At 44.2% G+C, this 17,213-nt stretch overlaps 1 protein-coding gene across 1 annotated transcript in view; it reads right to left on the bottom strand.

The window, feature by feature from the left end:
* Nucleotides 1-503: 503 nt before the first annotated feature.
* Nucleotides 504-17,213, bottom strand: part of mgat3b (beta-1,4-mannosyl-glycoprotein 4-beta-N-acetylglucosaminyltransferase b) — a 101,316-nt gene continuing 84,606 nt past the window's right edge. Inside the window, exons 3-5 of the mRNA XM_049570947.1 lie at nucleotides 15,758-16,419; nucleotides 12,511-12,793; nucleotides 504-12,324 (exon numbers count right to left, since the gene is read on the bottom strand). Coding sequence (XP_049426904.1) covers nucleotides 11,827-12,324; nucleotides 12,511-12,793; nucleotides 15,758-16,419 — 1,443 coding nt within the window. The 3' untranslated portion in view covers nucleotides 504-11,826. The remainder of the gene's footprint in view (nucleotides 12,325-12,510; nucleotides 12,794-15,757; nucleotides 16,420-17,213) is intronic.

Genomic DNA, 17,213 nt, shown 5'->3' with positions numbered 1-17,213 from the left:
GGCTGAGTGACGACAAAAATGGTTTTTGGTCACACAATGGCGAGCCTTCATAGCGATCACATAACAGTGAGGGCGCAAACAGAGCGGCTACAGTAGTCTGACTGTTGTACTAGAGGAGGACACGGCCACAATCAGACCACGGCAAAAAAACAAAGACTGTACTGTGTGTGTTTGTGTGCATGTATGTATATGTAGATGTGTATGTTCCCTGTGAGTTGCATGTGTAAAGGTGAGAAAATTAATTACATCTTCTTATTAAAAACAAACAAACATTAAAACAAAAAAGCAACTTTAGAAAAAAGCAAAACAAGTGGTTATGTGATGCTGTTAAGGTCACAAGGAAAAGATGATGTCATCAAAACAAAATAAAAGTTACAGAGCGCAAACAAGATGGCCGCCACAGTATGAAGTCCCCTTTACGGCATCAAAGGAGGTAAAAGATCTGTGAGGTGGAGTGGAAGTCTTTTCAGGCAGTAGGCTGAGACAGTGCTTATGAGCTCACACACACACACACACACACACACACACATACACATTTACTCACATACACACACCGCCTTAAAAAGACATTAAATATCAAGCTGCCAAGTGGATGAAAGTTACAAAAAAAATGTACAAAAACAAAGTTAAATAGAAAAACAGAGGGCCAAAAAAAAAAAAAAAAAGTCATCATCGTGTCGTCTCTTTTTCTCAGACTCCCACCAAAAACAATAATTAAAACAGAATCGATTGACTTCACACAAAAGCATAAGTGCAAAACCAAACCCAAAAATGGTGGGGGCTATAAATGTGGGAAGTCTGTGATTGTAAGATTCAGTCACTCCCTCTTTCCATCTCAGTCTCCATTTTTGATTGCGGGGAATTCAAACCCCTCTAGAGGCTCGCTCTTGCCCTCTTTCCCTCCCCTTTGTTTGCCTCTTTATTCTAACCCTGTCACCCTCTCTTTCTCTGCCTCTGTCTCACTTCAGGTTGGGCTGCTTGGGGACGGCAAGTTTCTGGGAATTGCAGGTAGGCTCAAGTTACAAAGCAGACCACACACATGCACGCAGAAAAGGACTAAACACACTACATGAACAAGAGTATGTAGACATCTGAAAATGATACCCATATGTGACTGTTGAACGTCTCATTCCGAAACCATGGACATTCATCTGCTGCTGTAACTGCTTCACTCTTCTGGGAAGGCTTTCCACAAGAATTTGGAACCTGGCTGCAGTGATTTTCTCCAACACAGCCACAGGAGCATTAATTAATTCATCTCAAAGGTGTTGGGTGAGGTTAATGTCAGTGCACTATGCAGGTCAGTCAAGCTCCTCCACACTGAACTAAGAAAACCACATCTTTATGGACCATACTCAGGCCATGGGGGCACTGTCATGTTGACACAGGAAAAGGTTTCCCACCATTGCCACAGAGTTGGCAGTAGTCTAAAATATCACTGTATGCTGTAGCATTAAAGGCCTTGAAAACATATGTTCGCAATCAACTTCTTACTATGAGTGATGGGATCCTGCGTGGACACAGTATTTTCTGCCAAAGTGGGAGTAGTTTTGGCTGTTTCACATGAATTTTCTGTTTTTCCTTTTTTGTCCCTGCTCTTCCGCTGGTTTGCAGTGGGTGTGACTCAATTACAAAGACGGAAAAAGCAGCAATCAGGATTCAGCAGCTTCTGATTCAGAATCTGATGACAGCTGATGGGTGTTATGATCATTGTCGGTCAGTTCTAATGAAAGCAAGCCCACAAAGTCCTGATAAAGCAGTTAAAAAGGTGCTGAGTGGTAAAGGGAAAGTTTGACATTTTGGGAAATCCGTCCTTTTGCCAAGAAAACTGATTGCTGAATTGTAAAAATAATATCTGGATGTTTTATTGGGGCTATAAACCAGACAATTTCCTGGCTGGTAGCAGTATGTAGCATCTTTTGGAGCTTTGGTAGTAATCAGCAGCGAATATCTGAAGCTTTTGCTGGGATGGGAGTCATCACAGTAGACTCCAAATCTGACCATAGTAACTGCAACCAATTTAGTATTTGAGATTCATATTTACAAAACACAATGTTTCTGCTACACAGGTTAGATGCAACGCTGTAGGAGACTGTCTCAGGAGCCGCTTTCTTCCCGGCGAACGGTCAGATAAACGTCTGCCTGGTTAGCATGAGCCAACAAGGTAGCAGCGGCTAACATCTGACAACATTGCTGTTGTTTAACGGTTTCAACAAACTCACACCAACGCCGAAATGGCTTGACTCTATTGTTTAACTCGTTAAAGTTAGCCGTGTGATGCTAACAGTTAGCCTTGTTAATGTGTGATGTGTGTGCATGGGTGGACTCTAATCCAAATAGTTGACATTCAGGTCCAGCCCCGGTGACTTTCTGGAGTATCTCCCAAAATGTTGAACTATTCCTTTAAATTTTTAATCAGTAGTACCCCTAGAGTAATATTAAACTCTGACTGTTTAGTCACATATATTTGCTGTCACTGAGAAATACTTCAATGATTCTCACAGTTGCAACAAACGGGCCGAACCTTAAACCATGCAAAATTACACAAAATAATGTTGAGTGTTGTCCACATACTTTTGGCCATATTGCGTAGTCTCACGCAGCAACAAGAGACACACATTCAACACACATCCCTTCCCTCCAGTGTCTGATGGCATCTGATCTGCAGCCAGGTGTCGGCCTGTCTGTGTGCCCGACTTTTCGCGCACGTAGTATGTGTCACTGCGTCCATCTGTCTCTGCAGCGCCACACTGACTTTCATCTTTTTGATCTGCGGTGTCACAACATATGGACTCCTGGACCAGACTGGTCCCACACCCACCCCCGAAGCCAACAATCTGTCCTGGAGCACAAATAGTCGTGTTATGAGCCCTGACTGACAAACACTCGCTCACACCTCTCCTATTTTGCTATTATAGATACCAGACGTGTTCATTGGACAAAACGCGACATGTTTACAGGAGTTTCCTGCTCATCACTACTAAAGTTTCCACTATTTCATATGCAACACCACCTCTACACTGCTACCTAATTTGGTGTATTTGCTTTGCTGAATTGGAGCCCACTTCAATGTGTGATAGGGCAAATTATTTTCCATGGAACTTTTACGTGAGTTGGCTGCTTCACTGAACAGAACTGGACCGCGCCCAATTGATTTACTCATTAAAAGGACCCATAAACAAAAGGAAGGTTTTAGTTCTTGGGGGAAGAATCCAACATTCTGAGGCTTTCTCTTTTTCACTGGTACTTTTTTTAACGTTTTAAAGGCTGAGTTCACACAAATGTCCTCACCTACCTCTAGTGGTATTCTAGTCATGCAGATAGTTTTGGTTGGATCTGGCAAAGTTTTGAGACATTTGCCTTCACCCCAGTACAAAGGAAGTTTAAAGAATATCTTTTGTGGTTTTCACAAACCTACAAAAATTCAATAGCATCATCTCTTTCCAGGAACAGCGTCTGTGACTCTGGCTGTTCACAGAATATGTGGTCATCAGTTTTCATAGGCAGTATTACTTTGGTCGAAAGTAGTTCCAAGAAAAACTGCAGAGACAATAAATGACATTTTTCAATGCTGTTATCCTCCATTGTATAAGGGGATGATAGAAAACAAAAGCTGGATTCTGCAGCACTAGAGGGAAGTGTTTTGTTATTTGGGTGAACTGACCCCTATAATACCATTGATAGGTTTCAGTCTAATACTAACAAATCCAGCCCTGGAGTCCAACTAAGCACAAAAAAACAAGTTAAAAGACTTGCACTTGTTTTGGGCAATGCTTGTGGTTAGTAACACCGAGTACTTTCCAATCAGTGGTGACACAAAGTTGCAGCTGTCGGAGTTAATGCGATCGCTCAGCTTGTGGAATGCGAATGCTTTCCGTCGCTTACATGAAGAGAATAACAACATGTTTGCAGCCAAGACAACAGCAGCAGCAGCAGCAGCTTTCTGTCGCTGTGGCCTGACAGGAGGCATATTCTGGTTCCCATTTTTGAGAACTTAATTCGTTGATTTGAAGGGTTGAGGGTGTTTAACATATAACAGCTGCAATCTTCCACTGATGAAGACTGTGATATGTGACACGAGGAGTCAAAACTACAGGAAAAGTAGTTTTTTGGCTTGCCAAGATGGCACACTTGGCACTTGTTTTGTGTTTTGCTAAAGGTTACCACACATTCCAGACCCATATAGGAGCCACCGGAAAGAGAGGAAAAAGAAAGAAATGACTTGAACAACAAAGTCAGAAAGAGACCCAAGTAAAGTGACTCTCCACACCCCCGCACCCTCCTCCTTGATTTCCGGCCTGCCTGCCGCTAATGTTTCTTGGAAAAGATCAATCGGTGGAAGCCACAGGGCTGGCGAGGGGCCAGGGCCGTGAAGGCATGTAAGCCCCGTAGACAGGCAGCCACTCTGCAAGCAAAACAACAGATGGGGGGTGATTGTGGTGAAGGTGGTGGGGCAACACAGCCCTGGAGACTCACATCTGTACAGGATACACACACGTGCTGAACGCTATGAACATGTGTTGATGGTTAGGAAGTTGGCTGAAAAGAGAGCTGGACCATTAGCAGGGTTTTAAAGGCTGATGGTGATTGTTTTAGACTGACGTTTGTGATTTTGGAAACAATATTCTGTAAGGTCAAAGTTGGCACTGCAGTTTACTAGGCGTGGTTAGTACTACTCAACCTGTGACAACTGTCGTGTAATGTTTCCCGTGGCTCTAGAGGAGCCATGTCAAGATCGAGAAAATAAGCCCAATGTTGTCATAATGATGTCATCGGGGTTATCTCACCTTGGGCTTTAAAACAACACATTTTTAACAGAAAGCCTGTGCTATAAAGTGGTGGCATTGAGGTTAAGGGGCTGTACACATGTTGCATTTTGGTACCCTCAAATTCATCGTTTTCAATGAAGATGCAAGGCAGGTGCGCTCAAAAGCCTGAGCGACGCCATCACAGCTCCCAAGCGCCTGTTTTTCAGGGCGTGACGGCTGCGCCCAGAGATAAACAGAGTTCAAATTTTAGAAAGCAGCAGTGCGCACCGCATGTCATGTGACGAGGAACAACCAATCACAGATAGCAGATATCTTTCCCTTCTTCTGAGGAAGAAGTTGATTTCAGTGCTGGGCTGCCCAGAGCTTTGCATCTGTCCCACCGACAATATTTTTGGCCTCATCCACACTTACAAAACAATGCCTGGAAAATCAGCTCTGCACTCAGGTAAGTAAACTGTGATGCAGTGCTGGTTATGGTCACTTAGCAACCTTGGATGCAACCTGCCCTCCTCTGTGCCCTTGAAAGTTGGCACAAGTAGGCACAACAGTAGCACTGAGTACCTGACCTTGCAGTTAAGGACGTGGCATGTGTACGGCCCCTTACAGACGTGAACATTTACCAGGCAGAGAGGGTTAATCAAGAAGAGTTGCGTGATGGGAAATGATTAATCAAGGCTTTTTGGAGAAGATCTTGACCTCTGCTGCACCAATTTTGATCATTCTTTTGTAATCTGTGTCTTTGGAGTCCCTCAAGTGCCTTACTGAATCACTGGAGTGTCCCTTTAAGCCTTCAGGTGCACCTGTAAGAATAAAGTGAGTTGCTAATTTATGAATTCATGCAAAGAAAATATGCTTAAAGCTCAAGTCAGGGGGGGAAAAAACGGCTGATTGGCTTTTATTCAGCAGTCAACTACATACTGACAGAGCCCTGATATACTGAAGAATAATGTAGCAGACAACCTGTATAGAAACCCTGTGACAGCACCCACATCCTGAGATTAGACCACTCCATTCTCAGACATTAACCCACAGAATGGGTCAAAGTTTGCTTCCTGTAGCTTATATTAATAACTGAAAAGACATAAAGATGGCGCTGAGCTGTTTCCTAGCAACACAACTCCAAAACTGTCTGCAATGTCTGTCTCGTTTACAGTTTAGCATTTTACACTTAATTTATTCCCTGTGTTCCAATCACCCGAAGCACGCAGCCATGTTTACTGCAGAACATTTGTTGGTAGAGAGCCCGAGAAAATCTGATCAAATTAACAGTCAAAGCTCGTTTCTTTGGATAATGTCTGACACCCCTGTAAAAACGCTGAACATGCTGTAAATAAGCTGTAACATCCCCAAGGTATTTTGTGACTACAGGCTGCAGCTATTTCCTTTCCCATGTGTGTTATTGCTTTATTGATTTTGTGACTGATCATGACAGAAATGACAGCAGGCACCAGGCCAGAGCTGCGATTAGTCAGACTGTCCAGGAATGTAAATGTCACAGGTTTAAGTGCTTTAACATCTGCTGAGTGGCCACAATACTTAAGTGTCCTTGAGCAAGACAAGACACAAGAGACAAGAACCCTCCTCTTCGGATATCAAACACTTTGAATCCGCTACAAGCTCAGCGAACGCCGCCCCAATTGTTCAAGATCACAACCTTGCTTTCACTTTAGCTTTCACTGGTCTACAAATCTCCTTTTACAGGGATGATGAGCTGCTCCCTTCATTTAGACAGTTTTCATTTCATTGCTGCGATGACTTTCCCTCATCAAAGTGAAAAATCAAAGCCGTTCGGTCAAGCTTATTACCTCCCTCCTCTCCCGATGTCATTACCATGCTACATCCAATGAGACAGTTGCAGGGAACAGCACTGACAGGATTATTTCCAAACTGTCTCTTTTTGGATTTGAGTCTCCATTCATCAAGCCTTGGCTCTGATTTAACCACGACTCTGTCTTTTTTTGTCTTGTTTTCGCTCTGTCCGAAAAATATTCCCCATTCATGTTTTATTCCTGAATCAAGATTTATTTTTTCTGTCTACCTTTTCTGCTTCTCGTACAAATTGTTTGCTTGCTGTGGTGAGTCAGTCAAATCGACGAGAAAAAAAAAAACAGAGGTGTGTGCAGTTTAATGGTGCACACTGCATGTGTCTGTGTCACTATTCTCGGCTCTGTGGTGCCGTGACATTTACTGAAAGCGACTGAGGTTTTTGCATTTTTTACTCAGGTCGGGTTGTGTAAGCAGAATTAAATAGAAAACTGTTTGGTGGTTTTCTTCAATCATCCTCCCTCTGCTCTCCCTCACCTCTTATCCTACTGGTCTGCTATCTTGGTTGATGACTTCAGGCTGTTAGGGATCTCAGAAATTCATCAAGAGGAGTGTTGCCATGACGATAACGGGGCAACAGGCCGAGTGATTTAACCCTGGCTCGTAGCGGGCCAGACACCCTTATCTGGCATGAGTCACTCAGTCTGTTGCGTGCACACATGATTTTGGAAGTGCATAGCATACATACTGATATGTGCACACACACACTCACACACGCACACACACACACCGTTCACCAGATGTGCAGCCTGATTGCAGCAGGCCTGAGTTGGGAGTTAACTCTGGTTAAATGTCTCTTGGCAGAGCTTAAACACAAACACACTGCCCAGCCCTTGATGGGATTGAACAGCCACCCTCGTGGCCCCATTTCTGAGATGACTTTGAGCTATGCAGCACAAACTTTTTGTTTTCTTTGCACGTGGCATCGTGTAAATGAGAATAGGAACTTTTATTTCACCAGACAGACAAACAGGGAGAGCCTGCACATGGTTTTGGTTTACAGCCCTGAAGTCAGAGGGAAGTACGTAAGATCTGTTTGTTTTTTTGTACATCAAATTAGGCTATGTTCACATTACGAGCAAATGTGGCTCAAATACGATTTTTTTTTGGCTGTCACGTGTCTGTTTTTTTTTTTTTTTTTTTTTTTTTACAGTAGAGTGAACGCAGTTATCCAACTTCATCCACTCAGATCCAGGCCACTTTCATATGTGGTCCTAGAGCCGTACTTATCCAGACGCTACACATGCGACCCCTGTCAGAATGGTCATGTAGGAATTCATGTGTGTTTCTTTCATACATCCATGGTTTTTACCACATCATACGTCACTGTGCTGGCCCAGATCACTCACCATGTAGTGTCGCAGCTGTTCATTGAAACTACAGAAGGCTGCTGAGGCCGTACCTCTGTTGCGGTAGGCTGCTTCAGTCGCCACCCACTAGAGCCTGACTGCCAGATGCTTTCTGATGGGAATAGGTTGCCTACATGCCATGACAGTGTTGTGGTGAGGCACCGACAGAGATAGTGGACATCCTAAAGTTGGATAGGAACTATTCCTCCCTGAAACCCTCCGCACTGCAGGCCCATCACTCCTGACTCCTCTCCTGGCTACACCCACACTTCTATCCACAGAACTACCAGCAATAGCAGCTAACATTTTCTACAACTTTTGCGTTCCTTCATTTTCTGACCTTCATGCTCAACATATGATGAACTGTCATTCAACCTCTGCAGCAAATCATTTGGGAGATGAAAGCTTGCACTGCTAAGTCACTCATTTTTTCCCTTAAATGTGACGTTTTTGTTTCCCATGACTAAAATGTTATTGGTTACATGTGAAGCTTTTAAGGGCAGAGATACATTCACACTGATGTCAGATATGTGTCACGTCAGTCTAGGGAGAAAGATCGGATCTAGGGAGAAAAAAAAAATCAGAATTGAGCATTGAGCCTTGAAATGTGAACCTAGCCTTCAATACTTTGGTCAGTTTGATACCAGCATTCACTGATGATATTTTTGCTCAAAAAGCTTATAAAGTATTTTTCTAAATGTTAATTTTTAGGAGTGGATGTTTTGCAAACAGTTTTTAATTCCACTTGCCACAGAATCGCACAAAAAAACGAAGCAGCTGAAGCAAAGTGATGAAATCCAAAGTGGTTCACAACCATTCCTCTTTGGATAACTGCCTGGATTCATGATTTAACATCTCTAGAAAGCACAATATCAACTTTGTCAACCCAAGACTCAAGTTACCTTTGCTACCCTTCCCTTCAAAATTCATCATCTGTTCCATTTTTGTTCCGTCAATCAGTATCAATTATCACCTTTTCAAAAGGCAGAAAATCCAATATAGGGATATAACGCATCACACCCAGCATTGTTGTTGTCTCCTCGGTCCTATAATGTCAAATCCTATTTAAAGCTTGTTTCTCTGCAGCCCCTCTGGGGTTGGATGGGAGTTTGGCTCCCAACACCAACACCAAACCCCTAACAGCTGCTGCCGCAGACCACACTGCCATCGAGGCTGCAGCACAGACCCAACACAACTGTCAGCGGCCTGTTGGCTAATCTGCTTTTCCCACTATGAGCTCACAGCCATGAAGAGCCAGCGCGGTGACCGAGTCATACTCAGATTTGCTTACACAAGTTTGCAAGATCTCAGCTTTGTTAGCTACTCTGTCACTGACTCTTTAATCACACATTTGGGGGGTTTTAACTGATGGCTACGGTCCAACGTCTTACTCAAGGACACTTTAAGCGAGGAGCATTCAAGGCATTTTCTTTTTTAGACTTATGTGTCAGTGTCTTGTTTGTTTGGATGTGAAATTAAAGCTGCAACATCAAACTTTTGCCTCCAGGTTTTAAAATATTCTCAGTCCTGTCCTCACCCCTCTACATTTTACCAAGTTTCCTTCCCCAAAACTTTTTAGTCCTCTTGAGGCACTGCTCACTTTGAAACAGCGTCTTGCCTGAAGCTGGTGTAAACAATAACTGTAAAGCCCAAACAGGCGTTGAAGAAGCAGATGGTGAATGCCGTCAATCTGCAATTAAAAGAAAAATCAAAGCCTTTGCTGTTTTTGACTTGTCTGTCTGCTGCATGTTTAGTTTCCTACTTTCCCTTAATTGCTCCCAGGAATTGTTAATATTGCTGCTACGATTTCCTTGCCCTTGACAAGAGTGTAACCCAACCCATCGCTGGCCACAGCCCACATGAGACACCCGCAGAGAAAACTATGCTCGCCAAATTGTCCGCAACATCGCCAACTCCTGCCAAACCGCGGTGGGGTGGGGATTTCGGCATCTAGCCACACTGACAGCCGACTACGGCAGGGAGAAGGCAAGAGGCATGAGCGCTCATGCCTATTGCTCAGATGATAGTGATCTGTGGGCACAGGGAAGGCATTGCCATGGTAACGACTGCCCTGTCCTGTAGAGACAGGGGAAGAGGAATGATGTGGAGAGAAGATAAATATGTCCCTATTATTTAAACAAGAAATTCTTGTGAAATAGACACACACCCAAAATGAAGCATGAGCGCCAGTGTGTGCGTGTGTGTGTGTGTGTGTGTGTGTGTGTGTGTGTGAGAGGGAAAGTTAGAGGAAGAGTTGAAGATTTCACCATTTTGACAGAGACGGGTATGGGTAGAGAATGAAAGACTAATAATTGAATTGACGAGAAAAAAAAGTGCCTCGCTAATGAGGATTAAAAGGACACCAACAACAAAGACGGAAAAAAAAGACACTTAGCGGCGTAAAGAAGAAAAAAGAGGACAGGAGAGAGACAGAAAGAGCTCGGGAGAGTCATTTTCAGAGAGTGGGCGATTGATGGCTGAGGAGGAAGAGGAATATTTAACTGAGGGGACCTGCAGTCGGCGCTGACCTCGTTTGAACGCTGCAGCTCCTCGCCTGATGTGAACCCACCCACTCATCTTAACAACACCCATCCCGTCTCCTTTTTCAGATACTTTAGTTTCCAAGGAAACAAAGTCATCTCGGCTGCTGGACAGACAGAAAGACGAAACTGAGGGGTGATCTTTTCCCCAACAGGCCTCGGTTGTTCTCATCGGACAAACAATAACGGCGAGTTTCAACCGTCTCGGATGCCATCGACAGGGCATGATTTATTCAGAGCTGTCTGTGAGCTCTGAGGGACACACACATTTGCGCACATTCTGCACACTCATCCCTGCAACGCTCGTGCGTCAGCAGACACTGTGGGAAAAGGGAACATCGAAAGAGCCTCCTTTTTTTTCCTTTTCATCGCCTCTCTCTTCCTCCCTCATTACTCTCCTTTCTTTCCTGCCTTCTGTCTTGCTTGTTGTGTTTTCCCATCTCGCTTTCTGTCTTTCTTCCCTGTTGCCCCCCTGGTGATTATTTCTTGCTTTCTGTTTCCTCATGCTGATCTTGTCCCCCCTTCACAGCCCAAAACCTCGCAATATGACACTAAGACAGACCACACTCTCTCACACACACACACTTTTTACAAACACACAGACAGGTCTAAGGTGCGTGTGGATGAGTGAGAATACATGAGCTGAGGCTTCTCCATCAAGTCATTCCTTTTCATTTGGCAGTGGGTACTCCAGCGGGGTTTAATAGGATTTATACTTTTCTACTGAGACCCAAGAATAATATCTGAACGTGTGTCTGTTTCTGGAAGGAGGTCACCAAATATGACAGGAAGACATCTGAAGGTGAAGAGTGAGGTGGGAACATCAGCCAGTCCATAAACTTCAGTAAACACAGACAGGAAAAAAAAACAATTCTTCACTTCCAAGTTTCTCCACAGGCTTCTAAGGACTGCGAAATATCCCTCTTTTTTTTTTTACGCCGACGCGGCCTCTTTCTCTCAGACAGCAGGCGTGTGGAATCGGCTCGGGCGAAGAAAGAGAGGACGGGGTGGGGTGACAAAAAGAGAGATAGCTTGGCTCCTCCCCCAAAAAGGGAGGAATGAGGAAATTTATGATTTTGTTTATCCAGTGGTTGTATCCTCTCGATGTTCGCTCCGCAAATCCATGGTGAATGCGATTCAGTGTTCCCTTTTTTGACCCCAAAATAATTATTTTTAAGAGATTTTAAGTCCCTGCAACATCAGTGCTGCCTGGTGGAGATACATGTAGTATTGCTCCAATGAGAGATGTAGTTCATCAGTACCGTTTCGCCCCCCCAAAACTCAGTGCTGAGGCCTCACTTGGGTCCTACTAGTTATTTCACCTATCTGTTCCTAGCTGAACTCCTAGCCCTCACTCAGTCTGGACACTTTGCTGTAAGGGTTCTCCAGGAGGTAGCGGTACCTGTCATAGTGCTCCAGCATGTACTTGGGTGCGTACATGTGCTCTTTGGGGTCCGCAGGTGGATATTCCTGCAGGGAGCCATCGAACCAGCCCCCCGTCCGGATCAGATCGCGGATGTAGTTGAGGTCACGCTTGTCCTCGTAGTCGCCCCACCGCGGGAAGTCTCCGTTCTGCGCTGACACCAGCTTGAAGTAGATCCCCTGGGGCGTGAAGCACCAGGAGCAGTGCCACCCGGCAAAGTGGAAGGGGCTGCCCACTGACCACTGCACCAGGATGTGGCCTGTGTCGTTCTCGTACTTGCGGAAACCCGGCATGGTGTAGTATTCGCGACGGCGGAGCTTGATACCGTCGCCGTCGTAGACCTCGCGGAGCATTTCAACTGTGCAGCCTGATATTACCTCTAGAGAGCCAAACTGCTTCCAGAAAAAGCCGTACAGTGACTGGATGTGGGAAGAGAAGAAACCAGAATTACAAACAGAAATATGTTTCACTTTCAAAAACACGGAGCAAAGGAAGCTGCATAGGTTACACAAGAAGAGGAACAGTTTCATGCATGAAAACGTGTTCTTGGTGAGAAATGAGCAACCACACGCACACACACACATCAATTAAATTATCGCTACTACCTTGCGCATGTGGATGGCAAAAGGCTCTGTCCAGCCATCAAACAGCTTTAGGAAAACCAGACCCTCGTGTGCTGGGATTTCATCCGCGTCGTTGATGACGAAGACATCGTCCGGTCTTATGCCAATCAACCTGGACATGCCGTTGCGTGTCAGGTAGGTACGCAAGTAGTCATCAGCAATCCAGCCGTCCTGCCGACCACCCTCCGGAAAGTGGTCGAGGAACACGTACAGGATCTTGTGACGTATGTAGTCATACGTACCATTGAGAAGGAGCCGCAGGAAACTGGAGAGAATTACAGACATTACAAATGCCATTTAGCAGATTCTTTCATCCAAAGAAACTTCAAGTGCCATGAATTTGTGTGTTGTTATATTGGAACATACCACATCACAGCTAACTATTTTATGTTGTGTTTCGATCTTTGGATGTGTTTTATCTACCACTCCAGGTAGCCATTGGTTTCAATTCATTTCCATATGGTAAAAAAATCTGTTAGTAGACTCTCAAAACTTGCTGAAACCTTGCTTGGGTGTAATCAATCACAATGTAAACGAAGACACAGATAAACACAGATAATTCCTTGTCAAGAGTGGATTGCCATTTCTTAGCAATGCAGTGCAAAGTTTCTAAATCATGCTGCCTTTAAAAGGTACCTTTGCTACAAAAGAACATTTTGATGAGCAGATCTCCATTTTGTTTGCATCTTATGCTGTACTAGCACATGTACTTCCATGAAAATGTGGTTGACGAGATCAACTTTTTTTCGAGTTTCATGATATTCCAATGATTTACAGTTGGCGATTTTAGCTAATAACAGAAACATAGCAAAGCACCAGCTAAAGGTGATGAAGAAGGATATTTTTTAAAAAAAATGCAAAATGCATGGCTTAGTTTTTCAAAAAAATATCTGCTTTGAACATTCACTAAGGGAAAAATGGAAATAAACACTCTTGTTGGACTTTAAGACTCCATACAAAGCCATTTGCCATAAAGCAGTGCAAATGTAACTGTGGTCCTTATTGGGTTGGTTACATTTAAATGCAAGTACCACTACCTGGAATTCAGTAACGGTACACTTTTTTAATACTTTTCTCTCTGTTATAACAAAAATGTGACTTCTGAACAAGCTGCAGGGGTGATGAAGCCATGCTCTCTCTATACTTGAGATTAACTGGTGTCAGACAGGAGGTGGAAGCTCTACGAAGTGCCCAGAATTGATGGAAAGCACTGCCCGCTTCTTTTTGGCCAGAGACAGGGTGCACCTTGGTTTGGTGCTCCCTGATTTTTACTCCACACATGATGAAATTTCAAAATCTGCCAATCCACTATATTTATTAGACATAGTCTAATATCACTGCTGTTGTGTTTTTTAAATTACATACACAGACAGACAGACAGAGAGAGGTTACCTATGATAAAGCTCTATGTGCGGTCACACTGTGCCCTAACTGGATGCAACCTGAGCAAGCACCAGCGACTTTATCAGTTTGATTGCATTGTTCATAGTTGTTGTTTTGAGCTGAACTTTTGCCCGATTCTTATTTGTATTCTGTCGCTTAACATTGTAAGTGCTGAATGGACAAGGAATGGCTGATTCACAAGGTTTAAATGAGGAATTACCTACAGGATACCTGCTTATTTCACTACAAAAACCTAAATACGTTGGCATCTGGCTGGAGGGAGATCGCCAGGAAGATTAACATTTCCAGGAAGAATTGAAAGGGATGCTCGCAAGCTAGCTTGTTTTACAAAGTGGAAATGGTGGTATGATATAGTAAGGAAATATGTACTCTACCATCTTGTCAGTGGTGACTGTGACACCACAGCTCGTAAGTAAGTTGTTTGTTTATGACGTGACGGAGTTCCATATTTAACGGATCCAGTGTGGACAGAGAGTGTCCGATGTAACGCAATGTGGCGTGATAAGTCTGACACTCGCATCCAGTTAGGTCACGGTGTTAGAAAAGGGCAGAATGGCTTGTCGAGCAGCACAGAGAAATGCATTTCTGATGTGAACAGTCAAGCTATTGCTCATGCTAGAACTATCAAATCCACCTCTTGTCCGAACCCATCTCTCACCTAGATGCACTCTCAGGTTCCAAACTTTGGCACCGATTGATTAACATGAATTGGTACTTGGTAAAACTGATGCAATTTGGTCGGTACCCTTATAAGTACAGAGTTCCATACCCACCTCTAGTTCCTTTACAGGAGAACTACACAGGGTACCATTGAACTGCATGATTATACAACCATAGCATGACTCTGACAAAGATTTACAGAGACTTGATGTTCACTGTAATGGATTACGTAACTCCAGCAAGTTTCAAAAGCCTGCTTATTGATTTTTTATACTGTACAGAACAAAGTGGAAACCAATGCTGCCTGGAACAATAAGAAAAATACATTCACACTGCATGGAAAGACTGGCAGAACGCTACAGTGCACATGAAGTACACAGGGTAACAAAAGGTTCTTGTTTTACAAATGATGCCTTTCAGTGCAGAACAACCACTGTCCATACACCAAACTGACTGGAAGAACAACTCAATTAACCTGTTGATATGCATAGCGAAACTGAGTGTTCACTGAATGTAGCCACTTTCATGCGGTGTCACATCCTATGATTGAACACACCAATCTCTCTTCCAAGGCTGCACGCTGAGTCAATCATGTCGCTCTTGTCATAATCTGCTGTAAAATTGCTCCTGAGGCATTTCATGTTGTTGCCAAAGGAACTTCACTGTAATTGTTATTCAGCACGCTGATACTCAAGAAGCGTGAAGGTTGGCTGTAAACAAAAACTGCAAGCTGTAAACAGTTACCACTCAACGCTCCGGCAGTGTCGCAACTTGGCAAAAACTTTGGCTTTTGTGCAATTTCGGAATTCTGCACTGATGACGATAAAAATATACCATAAATGGGGCTTCTCAAACTAAATTTATGGATATTAAGCCTTTATGTGACATGACCAGGATTTTATACCATATTTACTACTCTCTTTACTGCTCTGTGATACAGTCTTATCACTGTGTCATACTCTTACCTCTTTAATCCAGTTGAAAGTTTGCTGAGCATGCCATTTTACAACATCATACTATCAGGCCAAAAGAATCATCTACTGATGGTCACAGAGCAGCTCAGTTGAGGATTACACATCTTGCTTAAATATACCTCGGCCATAAGGGCATGGCTTGTATAATCTGTGGACATACACACACACCAGTCCAAAATATGGTGTCTTACCTCAGAGGCCGTTTGTCTCCATAGGCAGTGAAGTTGGATTCGCATATAAGGAATACATCAACTGCTTGTGCGAGCTCATGAAAGCGCACATGCAGCAGGTCAAACTCGTGGTTAACATTGATGGCGTTGATCACCCTCCGTGGGGTCTCTCTGGGCGTCAGCCTCTCCTTGGTGGGCAAATTGGAGTGGTACACCATGGTGGGAACCCCACAGTAAGGTCCGTGCCATCCCGGCCGACATACACACTTAACCAGCCGCTTCCCGTTGCCCCTGACCCTCGTCTTGGCTTTTGGAGCTACGGAGGGTTGCTGCTGGACCTCCAGAGGTTTCCTTTGCCCAGCAGCTCGGGCACCATCCCCGGCTCCATTAGCCACAGACCCCCCTGATTTCCTAGAGTACTCCTTTGGGGTAGCCACCTCTGTCCCCTGCCTGAAGCAAAGGGCCCCAGCTTTGGTTCGGACAAAGTAAGGTGTTTTGTCATCCTGAAGCTGGAATTTGCGGGTGTGGAGGTCTCCCATGGATTCTATGGGGTCTGGCAACTGATTTTTGAGCAACACGTCCAGGTGCTCTTTATCCACAAATGGGACCTCTGGGAGGTCAGGCCCGGCATCTTGGGCTGGGTGACTGGGGCTCCGCTGCTTCAAGTGGTCTTCAGCTCTCTCCTAAAAAGACAGGCAAAGAAGAGAGAGGGGAATTAAGTCAACTTCCCTTTAAAATTAATGCCTGAAACCAGTACATGTCATTGTGATTGATAAACTGAATTGTACACCATGAAACAGCTTGACATTTTTAGCTATGAGCTGCACACATACGCCATAATGAAGGAAGGTCACGGTAAAAACATTGAAATATTACTAGACTGGAATTCATAGTTATACTCCTGACCAGTGCACTTTTTAATGAAGGTGGTGCTTTGTACTATTGTCCACAATTTCAGTTAACACCTATGCATCAGTTGACACCTGCAGTGACTTCCAAATGTTTATTTAAAAGTTCTCATGTGACAAAAGTTTACATGATGGTGCTCTGCTTCATTTTGCTGTGAAAATTTAAAGTGTTCTTAGCACACTGACAGCAATTTCCATCTATCCATTTCCAACCGCTTATCCTAAGTCAGGTCGCGGGGGCAGCAGGCTGAGCAAAGTGCTCCAGGCGCCCCTCTCCCCAGCAATGCTTCCCAGCTCCTCCTGGGGAATCCTGAAGCATTCCCAGGCCAGACAAGATATGTAATCCCTCCGGTGTGTTCTGGGTCTGCGATCAGATGCCCAAATCACCTCTACTGACCCCTTTCAATGCGAAGGAGCAGCGGCTCTACTCTCAGTTCCCGTTTGATAAAATAATGAAACCAAATAAAGAAAAATATCCGTTCATTGTCTTCGGGGATCAGCAGATTACAGCTGGGGACACTGCACGTTTAACTGGTCTGGTTTTCACCAAATTTGCCCATTCTGATAAC

Source organism: Epinephelus fuscoguttatus, linkage group LG3, assembly GCF_011397635.1.
Source record: "Epinephelus fuscoguttatus linkage group LG3, E.fuscoguttatus.final_Chr_v1".
Lineage (NCBI taxonomy): Eukaryota > Metazoa > Chordata > Actinopteri > Perciformes > Serranidae > Epinephelus > Epinephelus fuscoguttatus.
The sequence above is the reverse complement of the archived record's forward strand: the minus strand, read 5'-3'. Positions and strand labels throughout refer to the sequence as shown.